We start from the raw sequence: 22,382 nt of genomic DNA on the forward strand, positions 1-22,382 counted from the left end.
AACTGTAACTTTTTTGTACATTTTTCTTTATTTGCTGCGATGATCATCAAAATGTTAAGAGTTAACTATGCGGCACATAACTGAGATTTTTAAAAAATTGCTGCCTTGATCCCCCATTAATTATAAGTCTGTGCTTAAAGATGCTACTTTATTTTTTATTATGCCACCAGCAGCACCATATAATGGTACCTTTTTGTATTGACATAAATGCTTCAAAAATAATGTTAGCATTAATTTGAATTTACATATACTGTTTTAAAATTGTAATAGAAAGAGAAATCTTTATGTGAATTTATTTTAATAAATTTATTTTAATAAAATTAAAAAGTTCGATTTCTGGCATTGTGGGAATGAACTTTTTTCTTGCTTAAATATATGATAAGATAAGCAATCATGGTGATAGGATGTTTGTAAAGTTTTTGGTAGTGGTAATCTTTTCATCAGATAAAATCTAGTATGTCATGCATTGTAATGTGCATAGAATTACGGCATTTTGTTCCTACAACAAGATGCCCATGCAGTTTTGTTACAATTCTGTAAGAAAAATGTATGCACATATCTTTGTTGACTTTTATTATTCACAAACAATGTGAACTTGGCACTATTACGGTGTCATCTGTCATCTGTCATTGAATCTTCAAGTGACATGCCCCCCATGCACACACAGACATACACGAAAAATTAGAAGAAAAAAAACAAAAAAACAGGCAAACACCTTTATTTGTTGTTCTACCTCATTACCAGTCACACAAAAAAGTAAGATGAGCCTTTTCCTGCTCCTGTTAAATGATCTCAAACATTGAATTAAAATGATAAGGGACAAAACAACTTAATTGAAAAAAACACAACCTTAACTGCTTTGCACTCGGCTCCCATTGAGCACACATTGGTGCTTTCCTGAAGACATCATTCGATGTAATCATTGAAACTTGGTTCCTCATCCATTTCTGTCATCTGATTCTGCAAGAACATTCTTTAAATCATGTGAAAAAGGAAGCTAATGACAAAGTTTTAGCGAAGAAATTGACAATTACACAAAGATGCATTATCACTTGTCTCAGCTGATTTGTTGCACATCATCTCGCGTCACGCACCGGGAGTTCTGAGTGATGGTTACAAACACTAACTGTCTATGGTTATGACGGAGATATGGAAAATAATTGAAACAAGCATGAAACCAACTCTACAAAAATGTTGTTCCCAACTTTCTTTAACTTAATGAATCTATAAAATTGCTTTGTCTTCAAGTATTGTTCTTTTTAGCAAAGCCATTGTATAACAAACAAATATACCACAATAGATGCATATATACAAAAAAAAAAAAAAAAAAAAAAAAAAAATTATAAAATAAAAATAAATAAACTATAGACAAATTTGTTTAGAATTGTAAAGACAGGTCTTGATTTATGTAGAATTTTATTGTAATGGGCTGAAAAGGGCTAGACAAGTGGCTGAAAGGTGGACAGAAAGACAACCTCTTTCAAGTATACCCGCCCCACTTTATTTCACCCATGTGTGGGTGGGGTAGATCACATTAATGTTATGAGCAATGCTAATCCAAGAGAACAACTACTTCGCACCTATCACGGATGCTGTCTCTTCATGGCACTGCGGAGAAACCATCGCAATTGTTTTGAAATAAACAAATTATTATTTTTTAAATAAGACATGATTCACCAACAAAAAGAATAGTTGCTCAGCACCTAGAACAGGTAGGCCACCTCCACAAAGTGCTATCTGTAGATCTTAAACCAGCGCGTGGGTCAGATCATTTCTGATTCTTTACTGTTGGTATCTACATGAAATCTTCCAGATAAGAGATGAACCATCAACATGGAATCAATGAAAATGGCACAACAGCGCAGAATTCTATTAAGAAACCATAACCAATGCCCTATCCTCACCTATTACTAGTTACAGCATATCAATTTCTCCACCGCAAAAAATGTTAAGCGACTCAAGTGATAAATAGCAAAATCTTTTTTTTATGATATGTCTTATCATAAAAGACAAAAGCTTTTTTCACACCCAGGTTGCTCCTTAGCCCTCTGATGGCCAGATTGCATGGGAAGCACTGATCTTCCCCTACAATACCCTCCGCTGTCTTTTTTCACCACTGTCATGGGCCCGTGCTTAATGGAGGAGCAAGTGAGGTGTTAAGTTGTACCATCCCATCCTATAATTGTGGGGGGTTTGTGGTCAGCCATGATTGCCAACTCTGGCATACCAGGGGACAGGTACCATAAAACATTCCACAAGCTAGAGAAATTGTTCCAGACAGATCATTTATTTAGGGGTGACAAAAATAACAGATTCAAGATAAGAGAAGAAAATAAAGGGCATATCAACCTTAACAAATAACTGTTAGATTTTAAATATTTTATTAAAATATACGATTCCTATAACATTGATTTATATATCAATCTATGTCATAGTACCAAAATGAAGAAGAGAAACAATTATTATGTCATCTTTGTTAGATAGCAGTTATAGGTCATGGCTTTATTATTGCCTTAAAATAATCATTACATCTGTACATTATATTACTTCAAGTTATCTTTAAATAAAATTCAGTAAACAATGCCAATTTCACAGTGAGTTATTTTTTCTGGATAAAAAAAATCCATTAAAATATATCTTGCCCAGGGATGGTCAAAACGAACACATATCCCAACAAAAATACCAATTTTGACAGGTCAACAGTTGATGAAGGTGTCTCGGTTTCAAACAAATCATTAGATGTCCCGTGTCAAGACGTGGTTACAACACCCACAAGTGGGTACTTATACTTGTAGCATGGCGACAGCGCCAACACCATGGTCACATTGGTAGCATGAAACTTCTGTCTCCATTGCCACTCCACATGCAATTGTCACATTATGGTAAGCTAAACTATGCAATTGCGGACATCTTGGACAGTGATGACATTATGGTCATCTGATACACTGCCACTAACTGAAGTGGGCTCATAAATAATGGTAGATGGAAAAAAATCTGGTGAAATATTGGGTCAGTTTTCATGTGTTACTATATTAGTACATTCAATTAGCTTTAATAAATTAGTATTTCAGGGGGAAGAGAGAGACAAAGAGTGTGAGAGAGAGATTGTTCTAAACAGGATACAGGAGAGTTTCACTGAAACTGATTGAAAACAAAATGGCAAAATGCTAAAATTATAATTTAACCTTTTTTGAAAAATAAAAAAGCATTCAAAAATCCATCAAAGATGATCTAATTGCATCATTTTCATCTACTTTAATTTGTGAAGTTAAACAAAACTTTTGAACACGTGATTGTACAAATTACCTTCACAGACATACACAATTTGATCCCAATATGCACTCTTAATTAATCAATACATTAATTTTTGAGGGATGGGGTTAGGGTATTGGTCAATTGAGAAAATGATCAATACAAAGTAAAAGAAGGTAAAGGAAACATAAGGTAGCTTGAAATGTAACTTGCTATTAAAAAAAATAACTAGGCTCTGTGTGTTGTTCGGCGCAACATCTAAAAATCCTGCCCTTATCTAAAAGAGATATAATGAGATCTTAAAAATGGTTCCAAGTTGCACACTTAAAAATGAACAGTATTTTTCTGTTTATTAAAAAGTTTGGGAAATGACAAGATTTTGAGAAAACATATAGGTAAAAGTTCAAGACAAAACATTTATCAAAGTTCAATATTTTGACCAAAATTCAAGTTTTTAAGCCCTGGGCCAATTTTCAATGCTTTTCCACAGTATCAGTCTTTTTAAGAGTTCACAGAAATTCACGGAAATTTGCCTGATACGATAACCTGTGGTGATAACTGTAATTCACATCCTCTCTGCAAAAACAGTTTTGTGGGGAAATAAAAACAGAAACGTTACATGAAAATGTTCATCACGCCAAACATAATTAAGATGACAGAAAACTACCCACGCCAAAGAGTATTTCATGTGATATCTAACTGTTTTCTCCACTAAGTGTTACATGCATTTCCTCAAATGTTCCTGCAAAGCAAAATCACATCCTGAAAAGTTGAATAACATCCTTGATCAGAAAATGTTATGAAATTCTAAACTGTCAATTAAAGTTTGTCACAAAACCTCTAAATTTGCAGCAGCACACCAGTTTGCGCTAACAAATGCATATCAACTATTATTTCAGTGCATGTTTGCTCATGCAAAACATATTTCAAATGCATGGGTGCCAGACATCAAGGTATTTACACTGATACCACAGGCTAAAATTTACACAAACAACAGCTAATCATATGATAACAAGGACTTCCAACTTCTCAAAAACGTGGACACCATCTTCAACACGCCTTCCTGCATCGCCCAGCCACCTATCATCTGCAAGCTGCTAGGAGAACAACCCAGAGATAAAAAAAGGAGCGGGATTTTATCTCAATTAGAGGGTTGGAATTTTATGAAATATCAGTACAATCTGTAGAGCAGGCTGGGTGTCAGGAGTCCCAAATGTGTCCAGATCTCATGTAATGGTCACCCTGCTTTCACTTGGCCAGATAACTAGGGTGATTTTCAAGCTGGCTGAACATGTGTCTCCATCAAAGAAAAGAAGTTTAAGTTCATTTCGTTTTAGCACTCTACCTGTGGGTGAGATAATAAAACCATCCAGTCCAATTTCTAAATCATTTGACAAGCTAATGACAGGGTAGGATCCCTAGGTAAATGAAAATGTAGGGTAACATAGTTATTAGCTGTGATAATGAAGCTAAATGCAGCATTGGTGTGAAAGCTTTCAGGAAGCAACTTGCTACCTAGTGTTGTACGGCAGCCAAGTAAAATGCCATTGGTTGCTGTAGCACTGGTAGCTTGATCACCTCTTAAAAAAACTGCAGTGGCTCTAACATTCCTTAAGCCCTTTAAAAAGAAAAAAATTGTTAATGTGCATGAAAATTATTTGTAGCACATTAAAACTCTAGTTAAGGGCAAGAAAAAAGAATATAAATTATAATTTTATTACAAAACAAATGAGAGATGGATGTGTGTGTGAGTGTGTGAGAGAGAGAGAGAGAGAGAGAGAGAGAGAGAGAGAGAGAGACCGATCAGTCAGTCAGTTGCGCAACAGTTATTACACACTCAATGAAGTGATTAAATTCTATGGTGAAAAACAAATTCATTTCCAAGAAACTCTGCAAGTTCTTTTTCATCATTTGATTTCAGGCAATTAGATCAAATACCATTTTTTACAGATATCTTGTCTATTTTTATGCATTTTTAAAGACTTTTTATTCCTAATCAAGAAGTGCTTTTCTCTGTCCTCCTCCCACTAACAAGCCAATTAAGTAAGATAATTCTTAAAAAGAAATCATAGAACTCCCTGATATCACGGATTCAGAGTTAATTGCACATAATCTGCTATAATCTAGTAATCTACAGTGAATTCAGTACTGCAAAAATAAAAAAAGACAATCACGTAAATATGGATTATTTTTTCTGAAATAAAAAACAATACTAATAAACAGACAAACATTGACAAAAAGAAAGTTTTTATGTAGACAACATGCTGGCAAATCATATCATGTGCAAAAGTTCCAAAGGAATTCATGATATGACACAATTCAACAGACAATTATATGAACTATGTAAAAACAGACAGCAAAGCTGTCAAATATGCCAACATAAAGCATAAAATAATGATGACAGTGCACAAAGTAATCTGACAATGCTTAATGGAATAACCACCACCAATTTTAAATCATGTACTTATGACAATGTAAACATTCAGAAAATGTAACTGATACAGGGTTTCATGAGGGTTGAAAGTTACCTTAAAAATACCAATTTGTGGAAAATGAAAAATTTGCAAAAGATTCATAACTTCATGAAAAAAGGTTCAATAAAGCTGCTATTTGAACATGACATATAAATTTAATACCAGAAAACACTTTAGTAAGTTTGAGGATAATAAGTAACATAGTTTTCCACACACTACATTAACAGAAAAAAAGTGCACAGCGACAACAGCAGGCCAGGTTGATGGCTTTCTGTACACAAGTATACTGATATTGCTCATTGGAAAGATATACACAAAGGCATGTGTTCATGCACAGCAAAAAAATGCATAGATGTTGCTTTGTGTTTGTGCATACATCAGGTTGTTGTGTGCATCTACATCTGTAATTACATTATACATCTAGCTTGCCAGAGGAACATTTTGTAAAATCCTTTCAGATACTTCAAAAAGACATAAAATGGGGAGATAAGGCAATTCAATTTCAGCAGGTCTGTGAACAAGACTTGAAATGTGTGTGTGTGTGTGTGTGGGGGGGTGTGGGTCTGTGTTGGTGTGCATGCATGCATGCACATCTGTGTGTATGTGTGTGTGCATGTGTGTGAGCATGTGTGTGTGTATGCACATGTATGTTTTCATACACATGTGTGTCCTAGGCACAAGCATTAACTCCAGTGACTAAATGATTGATCACTTGAAGTTATCATAAGTGATTCTCGCCATTTCGCAGCACTTAGTGTCATTTTAGCAGGCAATTATCAAGGGAGGATGGAAAGTGATTGACTGGCACTATGCAAAATAGAGAGAAATAATTGCCTTGTCCATTTGTGGAGGGGATATTGGCTAAACTTACTGACCAGCCCTTTTTGTGAACAGCCCCTTGTTGACCCAGCATGCATGTGGGCCAATTTGCCTGTTCAAGAACTATTAAACCCCTTGAGTGGAATTTCAAATTATGCCCTACCCTTGTGCCAAACCTGTTCAATTGGCTGGTGGTAATTTCCCTCAGTTTTCTCATGTACCAACCTGGTCAACACGCATGTGTGTCAACTTGTCAACTCACCCTGTGGCCTCCCGTCTTTTTGGGGAGATTCAATCATGGCGTCTGCCAAGGTCTCACAGAGGCTTTCTTCTGGGACATCGCCACTCCTGGTTGGCAAGGCCGGCGCTATCTGCCCAGACACCTCAGGCCAACTTCCACACACTTCAACCAAATTGGGTGACTGCTCAAAGCTGCCTGGAAAACAAAATCAAAGATATTGTAAGCGACACTGACAAAATGAGATTAACAAAAAAGCCACACTTTTTCATATCCTGTTTCTGGTGGACTGCTTTTGTCATAAAATCTGCCATTATTAATTTACATCTTCTATTTTTTTTGCCTGAACATTATTATAAGCTGTCTTGCCTCATATACAACACAAAACCTTGCTTGTAGTGAAAACCCATTGAGCAGCTTTGAAAAAAAAAAACATTTTCACATCATCATCTTTTATTTTTTCCCTCGCTTTTAATGACAACATCACAGAACAACTTAAAAGAAAGAACATTTTTCACATCATCATATTTTATTTTCTCCTCTCTGTCAAGGTGTCTTTGTTAAGGAACATTAACTGTCTTCCTCCACTCCTTCGCAGGCAATGAGGTGATCAACACCAAGGGTTAATATCAACGTTGTCAACGATAGATAAAAAAATCATTTCATGTTATAAATCAATCTTTGAAGTTATTTTCTTTACTTTATCACGCAAATGCCATTCATAAGTATCTGAAGACACTCATTGTATCTTTCCGGTTACATAAAAAAGCAAGCCAAGCACCCCTGCTTGATGGGGATACTTAACAATGGCAGTGTTTGATCAACCCAGGGAACTATCACTTATTTTCTTCTTTACGTCAGTGGTGGCAAGAACCTGTGTGGTCTAATATTTATCTTCACTGTTTTTGCACCTGACGCCAAATAATCACTGGACTCCAGATCTTCCACCCAAGAAAGTAAAATCTGGATCTCACAGGACCAACTGGCAGTTGACATTATGTCGTAATGTGACATACTGTGAACATGTCAATATTAGACTGTCACCTGAATCTGTGTCAACCAAATAATGAATTGCATGGGTGAAAATTGTAAAAAATGAAAATCCTAAAGATGTAGCTTGCAATTTCTCAATGCTTTTAGAAAAATACAATCAAAATAAGATCAAAATGAAGATTGAAAATCCTGAAATCAGGCATAATCCTACAAACTTTCACCCATGGAATTGCTTGTTACATTATTTAGAACTTGGCATAGAGGTTGCAATGTAAAATGAGTCATAACAAAAGTGCATTATTAGCAGTATTATGTACGTCAAGGTTTTCATTATACATTAACAAATGTAACTATTGTAAAAAAATGTTAGGTGATAGCATTTCTGTAAAAAATGTGCTAAACCAAAATAGATTATTATAAAATTATATTACTTTCTTACTAAGATGTCCTGGAAAAGCAAACTAATAAGAATTTCCTCTATGGTTCGATGTACTACTAGAAATGTGAGTAAACAGTTACCAAAAGAAACCACACATCCTTCAGCTTCACAGTGCTGTCACAGGAAATAATTTACTGCTTTTTTTTTTTTTTTTTTTTTTTTTTTTTGTATACGAATATCATAGTTCTTTTTTTTTTGTCAAAAATATCATATACTAGTTTTAAATTTCTGTAAAAAAAAAAAAAAAAATTACATTAAAAATTTTACAACCAAGTTTATACCTACAAAATGACATGTAGTTTATTATCCCAAAATGAAGTGCTAACTTTGCTTGTAGGAAATCACAAAATGTTACCTTGGACATTGAAAACAAATCAGAAAACTCAATCCATCTGGTAAGTCATTAAATCTGAATAAAAAATTAACGTCTATTTCTACGTAATGATATCAAGTTAATTCAAGTCCTATCACATTTATCACTCAATTCATGGAAAATGTTTCCGATATTAAATCATCATAACCATATACAAGTGTCTTTTGGTTGATTACCCTTCATATATTTTCGGAACTAATCTGCAGCACTTAATAATGAAGTAGTGCTGCTGGTGACAACCAGGGGCCTGATCTGTACAGCCTCCATTTTTTACACACGCTACAGATTTAAGCCCAAAAACTATGTTTAAATGTTCTACAAACTACATTTATTAAACCATGACTATGACATATTAGGGACAAGAAACTGTACATAGTAAAATGCCTTCATTATGCTAATTTGTGGTGAGGTTTGCTTTCTGTGTGATAAGAGTTGTAAACTGGGTGGCTGAACTAGTTTTTTTTTCTCTAACCAAACTAACTTTTGAATGAAGTCGATATATGTGAAATAAAACATGGCATGCTAGCCCCTGATTAAGTTATTAAAAAAACTATTTCACTAAGAATTGAAAAAAACAACAACAACTTGAATACAAAATATAAATATAATCTATGGCACTTCTAACAGCCATTTGCAATTTCCAATGCTACAAAATTGATTTATGTCTATAAATATGCAGTCCCATCAGAACAGATGCTATGCAAAGTGTATTGTAGCATTTGTTTCATCTATTTCATTTCACTTATTTGTCACTTTACTTCAATACTAACCAATTTTTGCCCTGTAATCTCTCTAATATCTTACTAATGAATAATCAGATGTAAAAAAAAATTCTTTTTACATAATCAATCATATTGTGATGACACAGAGATTAGGATAAACTATCCTTCTTTACTGAAAGAAAGGTAACATACTTAAAACATAAATTGAAATACATCTTAAACATAATTATAGTAAGTCACGGTGTCACAGTAAAGCAAAATGTACCCAATGCAGCTACATAGTACAAAATAAATAAATAAATAAATAAATAAATAAATAAATAAATAAATAAATAAATAAATAAATAGTCAGTCCCTACACGAAACCACAGTCATGTTTAACTGATTGGTGTTAAATTTAGACATTTAAAATCAAGAAGTAGGGTTGCATCACAGGTGATGAATTATAGTTAGCCTTTTTAAAATAGCCTGGGAGAGTATTGTGTAATAATGTTCCACAAGTGTGCGCAAAGAATTTATCAACAATCTCTCACAGTTCTGTTAAAATGATCATGGACTTGGCATTCGGTACAACCTTTCAAATTTCTTAGTTTCAGGACAGTCACACACCCCCCACCCCCTTTAATGAAATCTTCACTGAATATACTCATGCCAAAGTGAAAATAAGACAAATGATACAATAAAATTTATACCTCATGCAGCTTTCTTCTTCTACTTTATTTTTCTTAGTTTCTGTACTATCAGGAGAACAAATTTACTATCATTCCACACTATGATCTTTATGCACAGAGAGCAGGGTAAAGTATTCACAGGGATTGCCTTTCACAAAAATTAACCTTTCTTGACTTGAAATAGTAAACAGACAGTGTTCTTGTTAGGCCAGCTTAAAGGTTGAGGTAGGTTTGCTAAGAGATCTTATCTCTTATGAATTTAACAGTCAAAAGATGCAACAGCAAAATGTCAGCAGCTATCAGTATAATTTCAAACAAGCTGTTTAGTCAGGATCATAAATGACTAGGGAGTTGGCCGACCGATCCAACCTCAGTTATTGGCCTGAGAATATCAAAGGTCTCAGACAGTTTCTCATGATTAAGCAAGTAGATTAAATTTGTCGACAAGGTTCTCAGAACCTGATCAGGCAGACATGCGGGTTCATGCAACCACTCCATGCCTCTAATATATGGTTTGCTTTCTATTTTCTATTTCATTTTTTGGTTTTTTCGACATGAGAGTCCACCGGGAGTCGGTGTGGCTTTTCACGCTGGAAAAACAAGCAGGCAAAAGTACCATCAACTGAGCTTTAATTATAGCTGTATTATGATGAGTGGCAGTTGATTGATGCTCTGAACATTCTGCACTGGTGGGAGAACACACTGGAGCTGGCACTACCAGGAGGCTCTCAAATCTAAGTTACTGTTTGCTAATTGGAACAGCTCTACCCTAATCCTATGGGGACCAATAACCAAGGCAGGCAGAACATTAATGCCATAAATATAATTTTGCACACACAATTATCTCATGACATGATGTGCACTTTCACAATTAAGTTGTTGCAATTTTGTGCCTGATGTGGTTATTACTGTGCTCCTATTCTCTCTTTGGGACACATCAGTTGGCACGGCACAGTCACCCTTGGGTTTGTCTCAGCTACCACAATAACCAGAGATTTGGCTGGGAAAAAAATAAATAATGGCAGATACTAAATGACTTGATATTCCTTTCCCAATTTTCATTTCTTGACAACATATTTGCTTTTGATGTTTATATATTATCCTATCCATCATTCTACTAAAAATGTATACATCCCCTTTATACTAGCACCAGGGCTTTAAGGACATATTCATCCTCCTAGTATAAATTGTACAGATCTAGTTTAAATGCCCAGGAATTAATTGAAAATGAATTGCTTCATTTTCAGTTCTCTAAATTCCTTGAAAGGATACTTTTACCCATGAGATAACCCAGAGCACTTAAATAAGCATGTATGTGTGTGTGTGTGTGTGTGTGTGTGTGTCACTCAAAATGGTTTTTATCCTTCAAAAAAATTTAAAAAATAATAAAAAAATTCAATTTTTTGTCAGTCTGAGTATAAATTCGGTGAAAAATGTCACTAAAATGAGTTTTGGAATCTAATAGTTGAACCTCTTGCACTTTTTTGTTTTCCTCTGTATTTAACAGAAATCAGGAGCTTGGACAGGAACCTCCAACTTACAAAGTCAGATACACTAAAGCTCTTAGAAACTAGGTTTCATAAATGATTCCTATTAGCAAGTTCTGTTATACCAAACATGTTTTTTTTTACATACATTCAAATATGTCAGATCAAGGATGAGTCCAAAATTATACTAAAATTGGGAAAAATTATAACTTATATCACCAGTGTTTATCGTGGAGTGTAGAAATCCCTAAGGATGTCTCTCAGACTACATGCGGCTGACGTCAGTCTGGTTTTGCATTTCCCTTACATTCTGAGAATCCACTAAAATGAGTTAGGAATTTGATCTCACAACTGGTCTTTTGTTATTAATAAATACACAGCTTAATGCATTTGTTCCTTAAACAAAATGGCCTTTTCCTCAATGTTTTACCTCTACCACCGGTGTTTGATTGCTTTGCTGTTACTTACAGGTGATGTATCAAGTGTTATAAAAGTAGACATTTTGTGTTTAGACAATGAACTTTATATATATTATCATAACTATCAATATGACAATTAGTGTCTTCTGTTGATACCTTAATGAGCTAGAGAAATATGTCTATAGGTGTTACACGTTCAGTGTTATTTGTAAGATCACATCAAACTGCATTCATGTGATTCAATCTGGCTATAATAATTCAATATCTTTGTTTTCTATGACAAAAAAATAAAAAAATAAATAAAAGTCTTTTCTTAATAATATATAACTCATGATTATGTATAAATGATACTATTTTTTTATCCTCAATAAACCATCTCCAATGCACCTCCCCTCTTTCCAAGGTGTTCCATATACCAACATGTTACAACAAAATGAATAAAGAAAGAAAGAAAAAATAAATAAATGAAAAAAGGAAAAAGCAAATATTTTGTAACACAAACTAAGGGTGTCCTCTTTTAAAAAACACTGTACCTCAGGTGCGTAGCAATTAAGGTATCCAAGTACCACATGCATTGATTTAAGCAACCTGTCTCATTGAAATCACTTCCTCTAATGCTAATAATAGCCTTTTCATACAGCAAATGTGACAATCACATCATTATCAGTTGTACTGCTCATTATCGTCATTCTCCTGCAGACATCAAACTGGACAGGACTGAAATTTACTACTTTTAATCTTATGGACCCAGGGCAGCTCATTTACATCTTCTCTTTGCTTTGTCATGCTAGGTTACGTCAGTGACAAAAAGAAGTAGACATAGAAAATGACACACATAAGTACAGACATTAAATGAATAAAAAAAATCAAAGAGACAGATTCAGTGACATCTAGACAAGACAGATAGTGAAAGAGAGATGTTCACCTCAACAACAGGTTAAGTCTTTCTTGAAGAAGAAAATGCTTTTCACTGTTCCCAGTTTCGTTTGGTTTTCTGACCAACCAACTATATCCACTATACTACAATATATCCAAATAAATCTTTAAAAAAACTTGCTTAAAATAATCTGGTCATGCTTATTTTTAAAAAGAAACCTTGTTTTAACAAGTTAAAACATACACAGCCATTTTAATGGTAATTTGAAGTCAACTAAAAATTATGGTTTGGAACTTATGGGGGTAATATCTCCAAAATATGATCAGTACTACTGCAGTACTATGAGGTCATGGACAGACTTCTGTCTTCTGTTGAAGAGAGTTCCTGTTCACAGCCCAATGTGCTAAACTGGCTGACTGAAATATGCTACTAACAACACCTAATAAATTATCAGACAACCCTAGATTCCATTTAGTTCATGCAAAGCAACCAGAATACAGACAAGGCACTCTTGGCAACAGTCATAATAACATACAAATACTTTTTTTCATAATTTTTCACAAAAACATACTTGATGCAAGATTGAGACCCTTGACACATAATATATTAGTGGGCTTTTCTTCTGAATTTTTCCACAAAAAAAAACAATTTCAAACAGTGAAATCTGACTTTCAATATGCTTTTGAAATAAAATGAAATGAACAGGCATCATTTAGTTATGATATTTCAATATCCTTATATACTAGTCACTTTCTCTTTCCCATTTGCAATAAGTTTTTATTTTGCTAATTTTTAAGCATAAACTTAAAAAGTAGCTTATCATGAGAAAGTTAAAAAATGTCAGTCATAAAAACTCATAAACACAAAATTGAGAAAACAGGTCCTGCTAAATGTTTTGCTCACCTGCTTCAATAGAGAACACAGGTGTTGGACTGTAGGTGTCACTACTGGTTGATCCTCTCTGCGCCCTTTGTCTGCCAGGCATGGCTACAGGACTTGATCGTGTAGGTTGTAGGCTGAAATAGTTCCATTTCATATTCATTATGGTTAAAGGCTTCCATAAAACATATTAATACATGAAAAAAATTCAAACATTCTCATTTATTAATTGCAATAAGAAAAACTCCATAAATTCCTCATTTGCTCATAGGCAACAAAATTATATTTTTGAAATATTTATTAGATTTAATGTAAATTAAAAGCATGGATGGAACAGCAACGTAAATATTCATGCAGGTATGTGTTAATTCACCTTACTGTCAAGTATCTAACCTATACTACGTAACAGTGGACATCAAGAATAAAAGACCCAGACATTGCATAAATGGTGCCCATGTGTAAACAGCATGAGATAAACCCCATCTGAAACTTTTGTTTACAAAACATCGGCCATGGCATAAACTGAGATACTCAGGGTGTGACTTTCCAACTTACGGTAAACTCTGCAGGTCCACCTCATCACTCAGTATGTCTGTGGTTGTGATTTGTGTCTCTGGACTTTGTGACAGTAAAACTGATGAATTTGATGACAGTACTGTAGTTGTGTTCTGTGTATTCTGGAATGTCTTAAATGAAAACTGGGGTCCCATCCACAACCGCCTATGTGGCCCTGCATGAGTGATGATCTCAACCTACAAGGAAAAAAGGAACTTAAAATATCATAATAATAGGCTGGGCTTTTACTGAAAGACCCTCCTTGATGACCCTCCTCCATCAATCCCTGGAGGTTTTGGGCATAAGTAGAATACAAAATAAACTTTCTTCAAATAACATCTTCTTATTACAACTCAGGATGCCATGAAGTTATTTGGACTTTTTACAATTAGACTTAACTTTATGTGTATAATTGTGTCTTCTTGCCCTGAACAGTCATATATTTTAAAGTCTTACATGACCTAATTAAAATGAAAATAACTCAACTGATAACCTAATATACAGATTCTTACTATGAAGTTACTAATGGTCATCAGGCTAGTAAGAGTATTCTGTGGATCTTTTCAAAATGAACTGTCTTCAGTATAACTAAATTCTCCGCCGTGTTTGTCCCGGATAGCATAGCTAATTTCCACTTTTAAGTCCTGACATCAGCCATGATATTCTAATCATTACACAAGGTTAACCTGTTCAAGTGTGTACTTTCCCAAGGGAAGCCCACCTGGGCTTATTCTACTCAGCCACTCACCTGTGATAGCCACTGGTCATCCATGTCTTCTTTAATACTACTGTGATCAGATGACAGACTGGACTCGGAGTCTACGCGCTGGACTAGGCCAGCATAGGGATAGTCTATAATATATATATATATATATATATATACAGTTGTACTGGCTGGGCTTACAATAACCAAATAAAAAAAAGCATGGCAGTAATGTGCGTTCATTTGAAATTCTTGAATACAATTGAATGCTTATTTGTAATCTGTTAGAACAAAACTATTATTTATGGAAAATAAGTAGTCACTTGGTAATGTAAGTTTCTAAAATGTGTTAGATACAATGATTATCTAGATATGTGTGTACATATCTTAATCTATACTGGTGTTATTATCTCTGACTACCAGGTGTAACAAGAACTGATTGAAAAAACATCTTCATTTTGTTTGCTGCTGACAATATAACGGAGAAGATAATTAGGCATGTGGATTTGATAAAACTCCCACGCAAGACTGCAGATGAAGAGAAGAGACAATGTCTGAAGATGAAGGTGGCTGGTTGGGTGTGCCAAAATTGTCAAAGTTGGTAAAATTGTCTATGATTTTGGAACAGTTCAGGCTAGAGACTTACTTGTTGTCAGTATTTGTAGAAATTATACAGATTGAACAAGGACAACATTTATCTTAAAGCGTTTAAGTGTGGTTTGATCATCTATCATATCCTCATGGTGATCATAACCCAAATAAAACACAAAAAGACAGACTACCTGTGGATGAAGAGGGTTGTTGAGTTAAAACAGCATCTGTTGCCAGGATCAGCTGATTGTTACTTGACAATGGAGGCTTCAGTTCAGCAGCATGGATTGATCTGGAATATGTTTTTATACAGATAAACAGGGTACTAAAATATTCAACAAAGTGACAGAGATATAAATATTTCAAAAGCAGAAACCCAGGATAAGAAACCTTGCTCTTCAATTATGCTGCTGCCAAGATTCCTTCCAGTACAAGGGAAAATGATACAGTCATCATTCCTTCATCTTGAAAAAAAAAACTAACTAATAAGTATTGCTCCAACCAATGTACTTATATTAAAATTTATAAACTTATGTTTGATGTTTCTGAATAGTAGACTTCATGTCAAAAAGTACAATTATGTGAGTGTTTCAAAATAATAATTTTTTTAAAAAGTAAAATACTGGAATAAGTGAGATGTTTGAAAACTTGAAAACCCAAAACTGTTTTTCATAAAACAACACAAATTTCAAGTTTCTGAAGTCATGACCACATGCACATATATATATATATATATATATATATATATATATATATATATATATATATATATATATATATATATATATATATATATATATATATATTGAAGTCCAACCTTTGCAAATTCCACTGTGCCCTGGGGACAGCAGTGACCTCTATTGGGGCTTCATCACTGATCTTGTCAATGCCTGGCTTCGGCTTCACATCCAGCACGTATTCAATAAGACTGCCTCCCCAACCAAACACATACAGTGAGTCTATGGCACGCTTAGCATCTGAAACAATGGCTTAAGATGAAACACTGTGTTCAACAAGGTATTCCTCAAAACTATCTTAAAACAGTCATAGAACTATCAAGCAACAAAATCATCAATGAAGAGCAGAGAAACTACGTATTTGTGAAAAAAATTAAATAAAGTATGCAGGCAATGAGGTTGTTATCATCATCTAGCCAAACTGTTTTTTTTTTATATAAAAGTCCAATGTACTGAATTAAGAATATTGTAATGACTGATTCAATTGGTTTACAAATTTGACGTATCCTTTCTCACAATAAGAAAACAGCTTTCAATAAGCCTGACTGCACAGACATGAGTCAGACATGACTGGACCCAGTATCAACTCACCACCTTTCTCCCTCATGGCTCCAGCCACCCAGCCCTTCATGGGCCCAAATGCTGCAGCCACGCAGAGGGTTTCCACGGCCGACCCCGGGGTCTGTCCTGACTTGGCAGCTGGCCCCCCACTTATGCTGGCCAGGGTCAGGGGCTGCTTGATCTGCACCAGGGGGTACATGGTAGTGGGGTGGGGGTAAGGGGGAAGCCTGGGGTTGATGCTGTTATTGTTGAGAGCATTCTGGTGCAACAGTGTGGGGTAGTGTTCATGATAAGCTGAAATGAAAAAAGAAGAACGTGATTTTTTGTAATTAAAGTGATGCATGTTCAAGTTAGCTGCAACACACATTAAAGCTACAATGCCACATGAATAAAAAAACATATAAACAGAAAAGCTTACGAATTTCACGGACCACACTACAGTAGGAAATTATACTGAATTGTGACTTAAATGTTGATGTTGTTTCATTTATTTATTTGTCGTTGTTAATAAGTTAAAAAGAGATTATTGCAAAATATGTTCGCAAGCTTGAAGTAAAGCTCATGATCTAAGCTTGGATGCTCTGGAACATGACATTATATTCATATAATGGCATTCAAGACAATAAGGTCAAGGAAAGTACAATGAACTGATATATTAAATTTAATGTAAATGAAAGTATAAAAACAAAATGAACATGCTATTATCACATTGTGTAAATATATAGGGTGAATAAGCAAACTGCAATTTTTAGATTTCACTAATTTCAAGATTCATATCAAATCACCGTATAGATCTTTAAGAAGTAAATAAGTTATTATAATGATGCATCTATGAAGATCTACTGTAAAGATATAATAACTAACCCAAGTTTCGGCCCCTAGGAAAATCCCTGAACAAGGTGTAGATGCATCAGTATAATAACTTATTTAGATTTCATTAATTCAAACACTTTTCGATGCATGACCTCATGGTATTGCCTCTGGCACATAAAAAGGGGCTGTCCCAATAGCACTTGTGGCATTTTGGTGGTGTTCAATGGAAATATCAAGGTCCAAAACACAGTGTAAAGTTTGTTTTGAGGTTAAGCTGGAATTGTAGATTTGGACTATCATTTGTGTTACTGAATCCTACATAGAGCAGTGTAAGGTGAAATCTTATCAAATTTCAATGGAAGACTTAAGAATAATTGAAATCTAAAATTCAGTTTTTAACCCATCCAATATTTACTAAAGTGCATTAAACACATCATATCTAGGTTGGTGTACCATGAAAAATACAATTCATGCAAATACTTGGATGCTACACATATGATTTCTCCTAGTCAAAATTACCTTTGCAAAAACAGCTTAACACAGTTCTACGCCAGACTAAACATGGAGACAAAAAATGTTTCAGACAACAGTTAACATTCTCTTTTCAAAACAAATGTAGTGAAATTACACATTTTTATAGGTGAAAGTGCAAGCTTAGATGAGGAGTTGCATGGGAATGTTTTACAAGAATGAAATATTTGCAACTACTGCATGAAAAAATAACCCAAGATCTCCTCAAATGATAGCCACCTAACATGCTAATTATGCTCTTGAACTACTCTCAAAGTGACTATTAGTGTGAAAAAAAGAGAGAATTTTTTCCCCATAAAGTTATGGTACAGTATAAAATTCTAACAAACAGAAAAAAAGAATCATTTGAACTCAAGAGCCACATAACCTTGATAAATTCCCATAAACGTAAAATTTCATCATGGAGAGCAAGCAACAAGCATATGTCCTCCAAGTGGTCATCAGCCAAAACTGCACAATTATAATGCAATCAGTACCACATTCGGCAACTCTTTAGTCTTCACACAACATCAAATTACCTGCGTTACTTCCCCCAGGACTTCCAGATACAGTCACAGGGCTATGGCGGCCTGTGGCTTGCTCGATATCATCCAAGCCAGCACTGCGATGGAACCGGCTGGAACGATTGACAACCCTGGGCGAGGTGTGCGTACGTACTGTGATAGGACCTGATGAAGAGAGGTTACTGAATCAATAGAAATTATTGTAAATGATATTCTAGTGTACCAGACAACATTTCTATACTTCCAGATGTCACATTTGAACAAATAACCTATATTAAGTGAAGAGTTTTCTTTCAAAACATTACAAAAATGCTAGAGAACTTGTACATGTACATAGTCTAAAGCATGGAACCAGCATATCTCCTGTGCTAGTTATGTCAATATCTGTCATTACTCAAGTAATCTCTGTAGAAATACATAAATAGCCAGCAGAAGTCCACAGGATGAGGATTCAACTATTGACCACACAATAAATTCAATAAGTGATTTTAAAAACTATATATGCTTTGAAGCAATTTCAAATTTAATCCACATGTAATTATGTTGAAGGGATACTTGGACCATGGAGCCCAAAGACATACACAAGGATAGGTAAATCACTTGTATATTTTGTCTTGAAATTTGTCTTAAAAGTTTTTATTGTGCTGAACTTTAATCATACCAATCAACCCCTAAAGCTGCCCTCACCTCCATATGTGGTCATAGGAAACAGGTGTGTGGTCCCTCTGAGCGTGCTCACTGCAACCCACCGACTGTCCATTGTAAATGTCACATCTTGCACCTGCAGGGTTTTTATGTAAGGTTAGAAAATTAAGCCAAGAGAATGTGTAATATGAAAAGCATTCAGAAATTTGGACTCTGAGGATAAAACTATGAAAGAGAAACTGTCAAGTTATTAAAAACTTAAGGAATATGTTGAAAATATAATAATAATAATAATAATAATAATAATAATAATAATAATAATAATAATAATAATAATATCTCAATTCTTTTGATTGAAATGACATAATATGGGTTTGGTGACTTTGGGAATTTAACAATACCGATTTTAAGGTGTAAACTGTGTATGTTATTCAACTACCTGAAGCCTTAGGATAGAACTTTTCAATATCCTTTCAGCCAACGATACAGTTGGTGTGTTTTTGTACTTTGAATTTCCATAAGATACTGATATTCAATATTCAATGACATTTATTTGAAAATGAGAGGGAAAAAAAGAAGCAACCTACAGTAAGAAGTAACAGTCTGCCTAGATGACAAGTTTCATACCTTTGCTGTAGTGTCTCCTCTGTGTAGGGTATACAGGTGATGCACTGCCCCCATGGAGGAACTCCAAGGATGGGCCATGATACGAAATATGTGGAAATTCTGTCCCAGTCTGCAGGCAGTAAATAGCAGTATGCCACTGGGGTCAAAACTCAGTGCCGACACAGGCTCGCTGGCGTGTGCTGGAAAGTGGGCCAGGATGCCTTCGCCATCATACTCATCTGCCACGCAAAACTGGAGAGAGATGTTGCAGTGCATGCATGAAAAATAATGGTAGCAATGATACTTTGTTATTCTGTGGTAGGTTTAATTTGCTATGCCCCTGTTACACAAAATGTATTAGAAATTTGTGATGTTTGGTTGTAGTTTTACATAGTTAGTCCGTGGATCATCTGTTCTGAATGATCTCATACTCTACCTCTCCCTTAATCTTCTGTATATCAATAATTGTGACTATTCCAGGAGTGTGGTCTGGGTCCGAGACACTGGGCTCTTTTTTGTGAGGCACCGGCTTGTTTCCAGTTAAACTGCTGGTCACAGTCTCTCCAAACATCTGTAAACCTTTTGTTATTGTCTGGAAAGAGAGTAGTCCTAGTATTTATAACATAGCTCAGTGCAATAAGCTCCACATGACATACATATATTGAAGTTTACAGAGATAAATCTAAGGTGTTAAATTTTCAAATGGAATGTTGATGAAAGTGGATTCACCAAAGTTTAAAGTTCATATTTGTTTTTTCATTATACTCACTATATCAATCCTCAGAGGATCATGTGGATGATAAGTTTTAACGTCTTTAAATAAAAGCTGCAGCTGTAATTATTATTATTATTATTATTATGTAGCATGTATACCTTAGCTGCATTGATCATGGTGGCAGCATAGGACTGGGCCCCATCTCCTGTCATCCCACCACAAGACTGATGCATGGGCACCAGCTGAAACAACAAACAAATAGAACAAGTTTAAATAAGGTTAAAAATACAATGGATTCTTCAAACAACAGATGAAACTCACGAGTTGTCACCACTCTGATAAACTGTCTTTCATGCTGCTCTGTGCTATCTGTGTCATTTTACATAATTACATGTGTGATAGTGACAGAGGATTACATTTAATCTTTTGTGTAATGACTAGGAAAAATTATTGTTGAAGATGCCAAGAATCAAATCTAGAAAACATTTTTAAACGTTTTTATTTCTTTGTCTTCATGTATGCCTCTACCTATTAATTTACATGGTTTTACCAATACACACCTTCTGGTCAGCATATGCTAACCACCTTGTCCCCAGTGCCACAGGATTCATGTCAGGTCCTTTGGAAGGGTAACAATCTGAAAGAAATACACCCATTTTTCATACACAATCATCTATCACCAAATTGTTTAAAATAAATTAACCAACATGTGTTCAACTAATGAAATATATATATTGTTTAGATCTTACAGTGACATCTATATCTAATTTACAGAGGCAAAAGCAAATGGACGAGCAAAACTATTCAACTTTAACTTTCTCCACTGCTATGTAATAAAAGTAACTTACTTGTTACAGTCAGTACTTTACAAAACCTGCATGTGTCAAATACAGACAAACTTCCATGTAAGCCTACCACCATAACCCTGCAATGAAAAATTGACTTATTACCTCAGAATATCTCACATAAGGAATGTTTCTCTAAAAGTAGTATTTCACTTATAGCTGTAAACCCATGAACCTTCACTTGGCAAAAGTGCAAGTCATCACAAATATCCAAAATGTTAAAGTGATTATTTTTCTAAAATGTAATCTGGAATGAAAAGTATCTTGTCAAGCTTTGCCTACCTTTTATTAGCCTGAATGTTGAACACTGGAGATGGAAATGATATACTGTGTACTTCATCTCCAGTCTTTAAGGAGAGGAGCTTCACAGAGCAATATGGCTGACCAGGGCTGAAAGAGATACATACTTTTAGTTAAGTTTTGAAAAAGCCACTGTAGTTTGTGAAAATATATATATAATCAATTTACAATAATTAAACATAACACAGGTAAACGTCTAGATATTTAATTCTTATGTCACGATAAGTGGATTAAAAATATTATTTAAGAGCATAATTATATGCAACCTTGAGAAAATTCAAATTGTGCTACTGAAATAAAACACATTACCAATACAATTTAAGACAATCTTAGTTACACCGAGCCAATCTCTATCAAAGGCCAGCAGAGTTATGACGGCAGCTCTCTACACAAAGTGTCACTGGTTAGTACACAAAAGTGTCCACAATTAATCAGAGACATATCTGTGAACATCCAGTGAAAAATCAATCTGTGGCCCTGATGCAAGGTAACACCAAACCAAATCCCCATATTGTAGACATGACTAGATAGAATTCTACTGACCTGGAGCCATCACTGAGAGCCACCAAAGGCCTCTTGCTCTCAAAGGCATCATGCATGGAATCTTCAAATACTGGAATCATAAAAAACATAT

The 22,382-nt window shown here is 34.7% G+C and overlaps 1 protein-coding gene across 2 annotated transcripts in view; it reads right to left on the reverse strand.

Moving 5' to 3' along the window:
- LOC106150952 (BCAS3 microtubule associated cell migration factor-like) overlaps positions 1 to 22,382 on the reverse strand; it is a 48,128-nt gene that overhangs the window by 23,528 nt on the left and 2,218 nt on the right. For both annotated transcript variants that reach the window (XM_013523987.2, XM_087000353.1), the window contains exons 6-21: positions 22,292 to 22,361; positions 21,731 to 21,838; positions 21,452 to 21,528; positions 21,164 to 21,240; positions 20,762 to 20,845; positions 20,325 to 20,480; positions 19,910 to 20,140; positions 19,325 to 19,418; positions 18,653 to 18,802; positions 16,821 to 17,084; positions 16,310 to 16,469; positions 15,684 to 15,784; positions 14,947 to 15,050; positions 14,199 to 14,395; positions 13,668 to 13,780; positions 6,808 to 6,981 (exon numbers count right to left, since the gene is read on the reverse strand). In XM_013523987.2, the coding sequence (XP_013379441.2) occupies positions 6,808 to 6,981; positions 13,668 to 13,780; positions 14,199 to 14,395; positions 14,947 to 15,050; positions 15,684 to 15,784; positions 16,310 to 16,469; positions 16,821 to 17,084; positions 18,653 to 18,802; positions 19,325 to 19,418; positions 19,910 to 20,140; positions 20,325 to 20,480; positions 20,762 to 20,845; positions 21,164 to 21,240; positions 21,452 to 21,528; positions 21,731 to 21,838; positions 22,292 to 22,361 (2,160 nt within the window). The remainder of the gene's footprint in view (positions 1 to 6,807; positions 6,982 to 13,667; positions 13,781 to 14,198; positions 14,396 to 14,946; positions 15,051 to 15,683; positions 15,785 to 16,309; positions 16,470 to 16,820; positions 17,085 to 18,652; positions 18,803 to 19,324; positions 19,419 to 19,909; positions 20,141 to 20,324; positions 20,481 to 20,761; positions 20,846 to 21,163; positions 21,241 to 21,451; positions 21,529 to 21,730; positions 21,839 to 22,291; positions 22,362 to 22,382) is intronic.

The sequence above is a fragment of the Lingula anatina genome, chromosome 1, assembly GCF_051362555.1.
Source record: "Lingula anatina isolate TDL-2025a chromosome 1, LinAna3.0, whole genome shotgun sequence".
Lineage (NCBI taxonomy): Eukaryota > Metazoa > Brachiopoda > Lingulata > Lingulida > Lingulidae > Lingula > Lingula anatina.